This window comes from Siphateles boraxobius, unplaced genomic scaffold, assembly GCF_051911475.1.
Source record: "Siphateles boraxobius isolate OS27281-9 unplaced genomic scaffold, OSU_SipBor_1 8, whole genome shotgun sequence".
NCBI lineage: Eukaryota > Metazoa > Chordata > Actinopteri > Cypriniformes > Leuciscidae > Siphateles > Siphateles boraxobius.
The window spans coordinates 23,179,729-23,193,611 of record NW_027509208.1 but is presented as its reverse complement, the minus strand read 5'-3'; the positions used below and the strand labels follow the sequence as shown (position 1 = coordinate 23,193,611).

At 39.5% G+C, this 13,883-nt stretch overlaps 1 protein-coding gene across 1 annotated transcript in view; it reads right to left on the bottom strand.

Moving 5' to 3' along the window:
- Positions 1-13,883, bottom strand: part of LOC143729262 (exostosin-1) — a 494,506-nt gene that overhangs the window by 86,941 nt on the left and 393,682 nt on the right. The window contains exon 3 of the mRNA XM_077220443.1: positions 2,395-2,488. Coding sequence (XP_077076558.1) covers positions 2,395-2,488 — 94 coding nt within the window. The remainder of the gene's footprint in view (positions 1-2,394; positions 2,489-13,883) is intronic.

The following is a 13,883-nucleotide window of genomic DNA, read 5'->3' as shown; positions in this document are numbered from 1 at the left end:
CCCCCGGGGTAGTGAGCTCCTCCAAAGAGAGAATATAGCTCCTGCCTAGGCGTTGACCTATCACGTTCGCTATAAAAATAGCCTACGTGTCAAACCGCTGCTTCCCGTGGGCTCCCTTCTCATGAAGTCATTTTTCACTGTAAGACCGTATCAAAGTGTCGGCTTGCTGCGCCATTCCCCTCCTATGGACTGGATACGTGTGCAATTCTTGTTCCAGTATAGTTCCTCTTTAGCCGAACCCTGTCGAGTTCCTCCATACCCTTTGGCAACAGACGTGGCGGAGTGCCCGAAGCCAGGCTTTCACTCGTATGCTCTGGTGGAACCTGTGTTAAGCTGTGTCCATATGTTGTGATCTCTCCGGTGATCCCATATGTGTATTCTTCCAAGGTGCGGCTCCCTGCAGTGAGCCCGTGTCTTCCCTTGGCAGAGCCCGCTCTGCCGTCACTGACTGGTTAAGTCTCCCCCTGTTATAGGCTGGAGTCACCCCAGTGACATTACGTATGTTGTACTGCCCGGTATCTGCCCAGTCCATATGTGTATCATCCACATGTTACCTCACTACGGGCGTAAGAGAACGCTTTCCTAGTGGTGTTTTGGAACAGCAGTGACTTCCCTGGCCTAAGCCCTGTCCCATCTCCGCCACAAATAATGCAGGGAGATCAGAAGGTTTTTGTCTAGGCACTGGAAGGTGTCAGCACTAGTGGCGTTTCAATTGGGGATACCGATCAGTCGACACGTCAACTACGTCGAACGCGAGCGACTGAAAGGGAACGTCTCGGTTATGTATGTAACCCTCGTTCCCTGAAGGAGGGAACGAAGACGTAGTCCCGTCGCTACTATTGCTGGACCATCGCTGACTCCGTGCTCCGCTCGGATCCTCAGTGAAAAACAACTGGTGCATGCATCCACTTCCGTATTTATACCCGCGCCACGGGGCGAAGTGTGAGATGCAGATCTCGCACGCCAAATGTGCATTGGCTCATTTAACAGTATTCGAAGATGACAGGCTCCCTAAGCGTGATCCCAATCAGTCGACACGCCGACTACGTCTCCGGTCCCTCCTTCAGGGAACGAGGGTTACATACATTACCGAGAAGTTTCATCTCATGCTTTCTGCATCACTGCTCATAGGTGTTACTGGCTTATATGCCACTTTTCACAATCTTTACAGTTCACAAAACAGCTCTTCTCAAACTTAATTAAAATAGTTGCTTAATTGGTACTGGGAACAAATATAATATTGTAAAGGACCACTTTGGAGTTTTAATCTATGCTGTTGATTAAATGAAGTATAGGATGGTTATTGGTAAAATATTTGTGTAAATGTTTGTCACTTATTCAAATATTTTATATTTTGTATGTAATTTAATGTTATTTCTATGTGATTGACCGGAAATTCGGTTCACCCTGTAATGTTTAAATTTGTCCCCTTGGTGGCACCGTAGTTTTGCACAAGGGAAGATTAGCATTTTAAAGGTAGCTGAAGGGTGTCAATGGTACGCAGCTGTTTTTTGTGCCTACATGGATTTTATCTGAGATTTTGTTTTATTCATGAACTTAAAGAACTTGACGCCCGTTTCATGATGGAAGAAAGGACTATCGTATACTGTTTTGCACTCCTTGGTTAGCGCAGCGAGGTACGATATGTTTTCATTCATAGATAATTCATAATATTGTTTGCACATATGTATGGTTTATTTTGCCGTGTAATTAATGTTTTGTCACACTAAATGTTTTATTACCTAATGACGTTTGTAGCCGTGAAAACAAGTGTGTGAAACGTTTGCTGTATGTATGTTTCAATACAGTTTTCACGGTGCTAAGGTGATGGACTAAAAGTTGAACGTCATGCTGGTTTGGCGAACTAAATAAAGGACACCTTATGCATCAGTCGAGACTCTCGTTGTTGGATCCAAGGGCTGCAACAAATATAATGCACAAAAATTATGTGGCAAAGGCACTGAACTATATTTTTTTCCTAATACAAAAAAAAGAAGTGATGTAAGTGGAGTTTCAGCTGCATAGTTGATTCTCCTGATCAGAGGAGAGACTGAGAAAACAACTAATGACTAACCACACATGTTGAGAGAGAGAGAAAGAGAGCGAGAGAGAAAGAGAGCGAGAGAGAAAGAGAGCGAATGAGCGAGAGAGAAAGAGAGCGAGTGAGCAATTTATTAATAGTTCTCTTCACCTCTCCTCTTCAATATAAGAATCTCTGGATGTTTTTGAAAAGATGACAGAGTGTCAATATCAATAACCCCTACGTCAGAGTAGTGTAACCTCAGGGCTCCAAATGCTGAGTCCTAAAAACATCCAAGTCAATCAAAAACACCTGTTATGAAAGGAAGCATGCTGTAAAAGTGTTTTAGACAGGCAAACTTCAGAGTCACCTACCTGTAGGGCCTCTAGAAAGCGGAAGGACCCAAGCCGCCTGCCCCGAGGAACAAGGCAAAAACTGGAGTTGTGTAACAGCTCCTGGTAATCAAACCTGTGGACACACACATAAACACAAAATGCCAGAAAACATTAGAATCTTCTCTTTAAAAAAAAAATACAAACTTATATTGCTAAACATTTGTTCCCTTTCGAAAGTTAACTCGCACTGCGTCGATTGACGCTAAGGGGAACGCCTCAGGCGTGACAGGTGTCTGAAATTACTATCAAATCACTGCAATCCTATTGACTGGCGACAGCCCATGAATCATTAATGTGCGACCTGGAAGTATATAAGGGCGCCTTGCAAACATGATAATCATCTTTTCGTCTTCAAGGACTGTTCTGTCTGTAAGCGATTGGAAATCAGGTAATTATGAAATGCACTGAGATAGCTAAATGTTTCAGAAGTGTGCAGACCCGTGCTCAAGATATTTGACGCCGTGTGACACACACTGTGTGTTTTCTGTCTGGGAAGGAAGAGCGTGCACAGACAGGTCTCGAGGGAACTGCCTGTGCAAATTGTGAACGTTTTTCTTTGAGAACGCTCAGCTCTCGTCTGGCCCTCTCTCGAGAAAAGAGGGTTCGGCGTCTGGACCTCGTGGCTCATGTCCCGCTCGTGCTGAAAAAAAAAAAAAGAAGCAGAGCAGCACCGTGCATTATGGGGTTCCCAGATGTGGCTCACAAATCGCCTTGAGAGGGGTCGGCGGATGACGAGGGTGAGCTGCAGGTGGATGATGAAAGTTTTTCTATATAAAAAAAAAGAAAAAAAGAAGAACTCTCAGGGAGTGCTCTTCCGGATGAACAGGCTGATGAGGGTGGTGATAATCGGATAGATCCTGAAACTTCTCGGCCACCCTGCCCGTGTATGCTGAGCGTGGTTGGTGTTATGGAATGCGCCGTGGCCAGGCTGCAGCTGCCGTGGCTGCGCATTGGGGAGAAATCGTTCGCGATAAGAGTGGTTTCTCCCCGGTCAAAAACCACCAGCTCAGATGAGCTTTCTATTTCTTCCTGATGTCCATACTGAGATCGAGAGGACATGGAAGAACCCATATTCTGCCCGTACCCACCGACATCAGCAGGCTAGACTCGCTGATGATGAGGGGATATGAGAGCGGACATCAACACTGCGACCTCCAACCCAGTTTGCTGATATACCAGGCCGATCTGCTGAGGGATCTCGACCAGGGGGTGGGGCCCCTGAGGTGGTTACTGAGCTAGGCTACACCATAGACCTAGCTCTCCCGGCCACCAAACAGACTGCTGCCGTGATTGGCTGGTCGCTGGCGCCGATAGTGGCCATGGAGAGACATCTCTGGTTGAACCTGGCCAACATTGGGATGAAAGAGAAAGGCTTTCGCCCTCACCGGTTTCGCCCTCTGAGCTTTTCGGCATCTCCATGGAGGCGGTGGTTGGAAAGTTTAGAGAGGCGAAGGTGTGCTCGGCTGCATTTAGGACCACGCTGAGATCCGTATCCACGCCCAGACAGATGAACCGTAGAGGAGTAGGTCACAGAAGAGGCGCAACTCCCACAAGAAGAGAGATCTAAGGGACGTGATCCAGCACAAACGCACACAGCGTCAGTGATGGATCATCTCCCCTCAGGGCGTGATTATATCTTAGCCCTCTCCTCTCTTCCCTGACTCCTCAGGCACTTCTAACATCAGGCCTGAGGCTAGGCCCATGGTGAGAACAATGTTCTGATGGCCCGCCTCGGCTTGGATAGTCAGAGTGCCTAGATTAGGCATGTGAATTGTCTCGGTAGTCTTCACTTCGCACGCCGCAGGTGAGCTGAGTTGGTCTTCTTTAAGAGTCATTTTGTGTGCAACTAACGCTAAAATGTGTCTGTCTACAGACCTCGTTCCCTGCATAGAGTTATGGGGGCTGTAAAACTATGTTTATAGCTTAGGCTTCCTCTCATGGTGAGAGCATTTGAGGCTGCCGCTCATTAAAATGAAATATGTTATTAGCAGAGAGTTAAGTTGCAGAATGTCATTCTAGAAAGAAGAATTTTTATGTTTATGCTACCCCCTGTTTTTTCTTCTTCTACACACACCTGTGTTAGCCCTCGGGCTATTAGCCACCTCAAGGTAGAGTTCTCGGTCTCTATTTTTGTTTGGGAGTATAGACTGAGTGCATTGCCCCCTTGACCTCTGTTTGGGTTTTCAGTAGGCTGAGCGGTTCTGCAGCCCCTCGTATGAAAAAATAATAAATATTTTTTTTCTCGTAAGGCTGTGGCTCCTCCGGTAGATCTATGCTTACAGACTGGTCCTCACCAGGGCCGCCTCTGTAGCAGGCCTAGGCTATGCTAAGCATAGTGGAGTTGTTCTGCTAAAGCATTTCTGCCTCTGGCCCTTCACTTTGTGAATGTAGGTTTTTAACATCCCTATATACAGCCTCCTACCATGGGAGACGTTATGCCAAGGCCCACCCCTTTTCTGCAGGCGAGAAGAGTAATACAGGGTCTGAGTACTTCACTTTTAGCTGTGTATTATCCTACCTCGCACCATTATGGCTCTGGACGAGAGGAAAGTAACCTTTACTTCTTTTTGGTTTTCGAAGTACGCTCCCGTGAACTTGGCCACCTGAGTCTGGTCAGACGGTCGTAGGCCTCTCGTGACGCCTCCAAGTTAGATCAGTCCTTAGGCCTTTTCAGGGCTCCTCAGTGCTTTGATACACAAGTGCTGGGTAGATCTGTAGATCGAACTCCCCTCGCTGGCAAAGGTTGTAAGCGCTATGCTGAGTCATGCTCAGTTGTGTAACAGTTGTGTGACACCAGCTTAGGCCTTCCTGGTGGCATTTCGGGCGAGTATGTTCCCCTGAATAGTGATTGGCTGGGGCTCCTTTGGGTTCCCTAACCACATTCCCTAGAAGGGACCCCTTCTAAATGAAGGTTTTCCTGTGGAACGTATAGCTTGGGCTATGACTGTAGGGAATGCTGTCATTGACAGCCCAGTGTGACCTGAGGGTGAGTGGTTCTGGCATTTATTTTAAATTTGCTGGTTTTGACAGTTGTCACTGCCATTGGGTATGCACTCCCCTTAGCATGTTGGCGCTGGTATATAGTTCCCCTTAGTGTCAATTGACGCAGTGCGAGTTCAGGAACGGGGAACGAAACACTGCGTCTTTTCGCCATGCCTCGGGGCCTGCCTACCATACAGTCCCTTCAGACAAAAAGGTGATTATCATGTTTGCAAGGTGCCCTTATATACTTCCAGGTCGCACGTCAAGGGCTGTCGCAGTGCGAGTTCCCTTTCGAAAGGGAACAGAGGTTACAGTCATAGCCTAGATGTTAGTTCATTGTTAAAAGCTGTGAATTATCCTACATGCATGTATATATACTAACACATTGCCAAATGCACAACACACAGTTGGTGGCAAAAAGGAGGTGGAGCTAATGGTAAGATCAATCCCTAAATCACCAATCAGCAAGTATGGGCATGTCCAAATCAATAAAATATTTATATAGATATCAAATAAATACATAATAGATGCATAATAAACAATAAATTAATAGGCCAGTTTCTCAACCAGGGGCTGGGGCCCACTATGGGCCTCAAGATAAAAAAAGAAAAGAAGACAAAACAAACCTTAAATTAGCTAAAACAACTAAAATATATATATATTTTAAATATTGATTCACCTCATCAACAGCGTTTTTTTTTAACAGTATTTTTCAGGAAGTGAATTCTAGACCTGGAAAAGTTATATAAATAAATGCTATTGTATCTCTTATAATTTATAAGGAGTTATAATATGTTTTATGTTTTTTTCAGGTAGAAATTGTGTCAAAATATTCCTAAATCATGAACAACTCTGAAAGTCATGGGGCCTTTGAATATTGTTTTGGACAAGGAGGAGATGTGTATATATTATATCACGTGATTACATCACGACACACGCACGGCACAGTACACTCGAAAGAACAATCTTTATTTACTTTAATATACAGGAGACTAAACAAGAATGCTATAGATTAATATTGATGAGACCAAACTATAAACAAAAAGAACTCCTAAATACACAGGAATTAACGGAAGAGAAACAGGTGAGTGGAACAAATTAACAACCATGGAAACTAACTAGGAAAAATAGGCAGGCACAACTGGGACACTTTGGGACTACAGACAAATATCATCTGTGGTGATATTCAATATCCTTCCTGCTCATGTGATATTACTTAATTACCCTGACTGTATGGTTATTATGGTTGCAGAGCAGCGTAGCAATTTGGTAATTCTGGTAATGTCTGATATGCAGTGTTGGGGAGTAACGGAATACATGTACCGGCGTTACGTATTCAGAATACAAATTATGAGTAACTGTATTCTGTTACAGTTACAATTTAAATATTCGGTATTTAGAATACAGTTACATTTTTGAAATCAATGGATTACATGGCGATACTTCTCTGTTTCACGAGTTTATTCACTCTCTAAATAAATTAAAGCAACTCCATGCTCCATTTCCCAGAAGCCCCAATATGAAAACGAAAAAATGCACGGTTTGCGTGATCAGTGAAGTCACAATGGAGTCGGAAGAGGAGCAGCAGGAGCTAGAGGTAGATGGAGCCGGAACAACAGATCCAGGGCAAGAATACGTTTCTATCTTGGAAATTCAAACAGCATTTCACATTAAAGAAAGAGAAGGGAGGATCTTCCTGGGTCTTCCCGTCCAGATCCAATGCTACCACATCTTCAAATTACTATTAGTATTATTTGAAGTTAACATTATAAAATACGTAGACCTACACCACAAAACTAGTTGAAGATAAATTCTTTAAATTGGCCAATTCCGTTATAAACGTGACATTTACAGTCAAAACTTGAAATATAAATTCTCAGAAAATGCATTTAATACCAATATATTGAAACGTCTGTTTATATCCATACTCCCTTAATAAAGGAGTCCAGACATTAGAAAAATATTTGTCTACACATGGGTTTTATATTTAATATGAGGGAAATAAACATGCGTGACACAAAACAATCTTTAAGTTTTAGGTGGCAAAATATTTTTTAGTAATTCTGTGAATTACACTGCGCAAACCAAAGTAATACTACTACCCACCGGATAAAGAAGGGTTGGCTCTCAGTCTCCACAGAACATAAAATATTCATTTTATTTTATTTTATTTTTCGTGTTCGCATTTACTGTATGAGGAAAAACAATGTTACGGACGTGACAGTTCTCCATTAAGGACGTGAGTGCTCTGAAAGCGGCACTAAAATATGCTTTAAAACTTTCACAGAGACATCAAACAGAAAGCACAAAAACTTTGTTTAAATTGAATTTCGTTTTGTATTAATTGTATCTTAATTTTAATCAATGTTTCATCAACCAATTGCCTGGATTTAATAAATAAGAAGTAAATATAGCAGACGATGGATAATCACGAAACGGAGGCGCCAGCGCGTGAACTGGAGCTTGTCTCATAAATGAACCGAAACTCGGCGTATAAGGTAACCTACTTGCCTCACAGACATGTCTACTTTTAAACAGAACAATTCAAAATGAAAGAAAACAGACTACTGACTGCTCTCTGCTTATGTAATCCATATGAAATGTGTATTTCTCTCTGGCACGTTCACTACTGAAGATCGCGAGTCGGCATCGTCAACTTCATCTAAGCCGACACAGACAAAGAAAACACTTGTTTATTAATAAACAATTAAAATATCTCCTTGCTATATTTGACATATTCATAATCATTACTTTGCCAGTTCTTTGTGACAGCTTTTAGATACTTTATTGGCAGCGCCGCCCTTACATGTTACATGAACGCGTCACCACCGCACCCCCACCCCACCAGAATAGGCCTGTTTTGTAAGCCGGATTTGATGGCCGCATTCTTACACTTATAAAAGGCAATTCAATATGGAAGTAATCCAAGTATTCAGAATACGTTACTCAGATTGAGTAACGTAACGGAATACATTACAAATTACATTTTTGGGCATGTATTCTGTATTCTGTAACGAAATACGTTTTGAAAGTATCCTTCCCAACACTGCTGATATGTGGTCACGGGTGTATAGGGACTATTTACTATTATGCAGCTCATGCAATCAGATCTCAGAATCTGATCTGTTTTATTATATTTTTTTTGGCAAATTATATTAGGACGACACAGTAAACACACTGGGAGAGAACAATCAAGATCCAGCTGAAGGTTGAGGGATAGCAGTGAGAGATACTGTTATGTTCGCACTCCTTCTGTTCTAGCAGTCAGCCTTAATCTGGCTAGAGCTCACTCTCCTCTCTTTAATTATCTTATAATTACTGCCTCACTCTCTTTCTCTCCCTTTCTTTCCTCTATTATCTCCATCCTGCATCACACATCCAACCAATAAGTTTTTTTTAGTTTAAATGTACTGGTCACCAGCTGGAGTGCCCTTGAGAGCCACCAGAGGGCACTCCATATCAGACTATTGTCATTCCCTCACAAACTACATCTCCCAAAGTACATCTCTTCATCCATTATCACATTCACCTGTGTCTCATTATCTTGTTTAGCTCACCCTATATAAGCCTGGTTTTCTCATTCATTATCTGCAAAGTCTTGTTTACTGTTACACTGCAGTTCCAAGCATTCTCCCTGTTATCATGTCTCTTGGTTTTTGGATTTCTTGCCTGTTCCGTGGATTACTCTTTTGCCCGTGGTGTTCCCTGCCTTGTTGTGACTGTTTGGATTGTTTGTTTTTGTATGACCCTTGCCTGGATTTGGATTACGATTGTGGATAACCCTTTAAATAAATACTGCATTTGGATCCTCAACCGTCGTGTCTCAGAGCAGTTTGTGACAGGTATAAGTTACATAGTGTACGTTAAAGTCAAAGTACTAAAATAACTAAAACTAAATGAACTAAAACTAAAAACTGAAATTTCTGATCAGAACAATTCTCCACAACTTCTAAGAATAAGATTCTAGACATCTGAGATTGCTTGCCCTGTGAGCTTGAGCTGAAACTGTTCCTCTTTAAAGCAGTGAAGTTGTAAGAATCACTTTGGGATTCGTTTTCTCAAAAATCAAACCTCCTGACCTCTTGTTGTGTCTTGTAAGGGTCTCCAACAACAAAATGTAACACAGCTTTTCACTGGACTGCAAATGCTAAAATAACATTCACAACCCACTCAAAAAAGAAGGTTATCAATTAATTAAACATTTCAGACGGCCTACCTAACTACTGTAATAAATGTATTGCTCATTGTTATTAATGATAGTTGATGCATTAGCATTAATTAACTGGACCTTTATTGTAAATTGTTACCCATTTGGTAAGCCACAATTTTCTTGAGTCTATATTAGTGTTTCTTTACAAAGTGACCTCGAACTACTGGCCTGTGATGAAAAATGCAGCATTTTTAGTTGTCTTCGCAGATCGTTTTGACAATGTTTTCGTCTAGGGAAAAACACAAAGGAAAACCTTTTTAATTTTAAGAACATTGTTGTCGTGTAAACGTACCCCTAGGTGTTAAATTAACAGCCCAAATAAAATCTGTATTTCTTGAGCACTAAATATATGAAATAAAAACCAAGTAGAAAAAGAAAATTGCTTTTATTCACAAAGTTTTGTTCAGTTGATGGTTTGGATTGTCCCCTGTTGTGCTCTATAATTAAAATGAAAAGCTTTACACAAAAAGTAAATGTGTTCCTCACACTTTGTGTGTAGAGAATAACCTTTGTTTGGCTAAATTATCATGCACTGCAGAAATACATAAGTCTAATGTTCAGAACGGACGGCGAACAAACAGATTATTATTATTATTTTTTACATTTAAAGCTATTTTAATACGGTAAGTCAACTTCTTAATTAGAGGTGTGCTAATTTAAAGGTGACCATATGGTTAATGTTTCATATGATAATACAAATATATTCTACAAATAAAGAATACAAATATTCTATCTATCTATCTATCTATCTATCTATCTATCTATCTATCTATCTATCTATCTATCTATCTATCTATCTATCTATCTATCTATCTATCTATCTATCTATCTATCTATCTATCTATCTATCTATCTATCTATCTATCTATCTATCTATCTATCTATCTATCTATCTATCTATCTATCATGTTTCTTCTTGCCAAGTCAGTGAACACACAATGCACAGTAACTCATTGACTTTCCTAAGAGGTCTGTGTGTTCCATTCTGATCAGGCACAGCAGTGGCACCCGTGGCCTTGAGACGCACTTCTCAATAAGGGTGGAAGAACGTGACATATATTCAGGTTCAACACTAAGACACCATGACAAATTCAGCTGCACATGAATGCTGCGTAATATACAGCTTTATAAAATTGATAAACTAGTCATGAATTCTTTCAGTGTGATTTCCCCATACTATTGCCTTCATATTGAAAAAATAATTTTTGCCAGAGATGAATGTAAAAACAAACAAACAACGGTAAAACTTTATTTGACAGTGTCATTGTTTGACGTTACATGTAGTAACTGTAGTAATAACTATAAATTATGCATAATTACATGCAATTAACCCTTAACCAAACACCTATCCTAGCCATATAGTAGGTATACATGTATAAATATTATTACTCAGTAATTAAATACATAATTACACTGTAACACTGACACCTTAAAATAAAGTGTAAACAAAAAAAAAAACATAACATAATATGCGGATTAATTCATCACGTATGCATGATGATAAAAGTGTTAATTATATGTTGTTATTTGTTAATTAGCTAGTTAAATTTATAGTATTAATAATAACAACACAACATTCATAGTCTATACTTTTCACAGTTTTTATGTGCAGTATACTCTGTCTTTTAAAGTTATTAGATAATTCTATTCCACTGACTGCACCCTATACTCCTCGAAAAACAAAAATGATACATTTATAAATAATCCAATATGAGCGGTGCACATTTAGCTCTCTGGTAGCTCAATAACACACAGCATCGGGAGCAATTTACAACTATAACATGAACCGACGGAGGCCTGTAAATCTATTTCTTTTTCCCCAGCCGAGAGCATCTTGGGAAGAGAGTGGGAATAAGACAGAATGCGAATGAATATGCAGGTCTATTTCTCATTCTCTGCTCAAAGCGCAGCATAAAGGGCACATGAAGGAAAGTAAAGGCCTGTGACAAATGCGGTGACTGCAAGGGTGGCGCTATGCATTTTTTATTAGCTGTTAATCCATTCCTTGTGTAACTCAATATAAATCAAATTACCAGCCTACCATGCTGTCAGTGACTACAGTAATTAGATGGAAAAGTGGTTCGTAGAGGTGTCGCATTCTTTTAAAGTGGAAAAAAAAGCAGAGAGTTACATTGTATTTACGGCTGTGCTTTCTGCTCCTCACTGGCAGATGAATGCCACTTATTCAATGACTAGAGAAGATGTTTGACATACTGGTGGTAGCAATTACTAGGAAAAGAAAAACACATTATTTAGCTAGTCAGGCCTATCTGCCATTCAAAACATGGTAATGGTGATTCCCACATTGTGCATGGGGAAAACGTGAACAAAATCAGTGAACAGTTTCGTACTCTGATGTAGGATTGTTTCTTCAATTACTGGCACTTTTATGTCCCAAGGGTTTATAATTATTAAAACAGAATTCGACTATTTCTTTCGTGTTATATAAGATCACATTTTTACCACAGCTTTAAATACATCTATTTGAAGTTTACCCAAAAGTTTACCCTTGTCCCAAACCTAGACATCAAAATATCACTACAGTTTTAAAAAAAATATGAGGATCTAATCAAAGAGTGACATTTATTTAATTGGGTGAAAATGAAATTATATTATATCCGTTACACAAATTACCACAATGTTGTATCACTTATGAGCAAAAATGTTTAATCGTGTGTGTCATTATTAATAAAGCTGTAATTTTGTTAAATGATTCAAATTATCCACATTATTTAATAATTGTATGTATGGTTAAAAAAATGCTAGCTATGCCATTAGTCTTTGCAAGACACAAGAGTCAGCTATTTTATTCCGAAAAAATTCTATCACAGAATTATTTTAAATACAATAAGTCATTTGATAAGTTAACGTTTTTTTAGCATATATGCAACCCAGCCTCATTGGGAAAATAATATTTCATGACACTTTCAAGGCGAAATATCTAGATATTCTAAAAGTGCATTTAGTTTTATTTAAAACAGATGAACATGAATCTGGCAACATCTTATTAGGTTAATTGTTGTACATATCGCAGCAGTTCGGAAATAAATGTACAGTGAGTGACGCTAAAAGGTTAATGATTTATCGCATTATAAATATTAAAAAAATAATAATAACATACCGCCTACACTAAACCCTAGCCTATATCTTAGCAACAGTGTAAACGGGAGATAAAAACATATTTGCTGAAGCAACTTTTTTATTTTTATTTTTACTTTTATTTTGACTGTTTTACAGAACTCGTACCCAAACGCTCCTCATCACAAGTGCAGTGCTGTATCAGGGTGAGCTACCAAGCAAGTTTACTATGTTAGAAAATCCATATATATGGATCTGGTTATGTGATGCAAAGCTAAAAAGGTATTTACAAATAATGCACTACGTTAAAAGTGTTCTGCCGCTGCAGTGGCTGGTTATTTAAAAAACCCTTGAAAAGGAGAGCATAAATGGATCAATGAAAATTGGGATCAGATTGTTCACATCAATGTCCTTTCATACTCTAACTCACAGCGTACCTCTCTAATGTAATGCTTTTATTGTTAATAAGGCAGCAGTTGGTACATCCCTGCAGAGAATGATTTTAGCAGAAAAAGGACAGCGATAATCACGCTATCATTTAAAACACTGCACTTATCTGGCATGCCTAAAACTTTTTGTCATCCACTTTGTATTATTCTTAAATAATTCAGAAATTAAAGTGACAGATTTTGTGAGTGCAAAATACAGTTCAGTTCAAGCTACTGGCATATTTATTCAAGCTATATTTATACGTTTTTGGAAGACTTTTCACTGTACAATGTTTTATTCATTTTGCAGATGTAGAGAGCAGATTAATTCTTGTAACAAGCGTGCAATTAAAAATAATCACATTTGATTTGGACCACTTCATTTGTGATTCTAAATTCGATACATATCCAAATCTCTTTTATTTCTTTTTTTTTTTACAGTATTATCCACTGTAATGGACATGTGTTTTACAGTATATATATCAGGTCTTTCAACTGATTCATACAAGTCAAGTGCACATATTTGTACAATGTAAAGGATACGAATGAGAATGATAATTATTTAATTGAGAAGCACAACAAATGGAATGAGTAAGCATCACTAGGTTCAGAAGAGAAGGGCTGCACAATTAATGGAAATAAAATTGAAATCGTGATATGGCTTAGTTCAATTATTAAATCTCAAATGAATGCTATTTATTCTGAAGTGCAGTGTTTTTCAGAGTTAAGCAGGGCACTGTGTTCATTTATGTGCATGCAGCTGTGTCTGA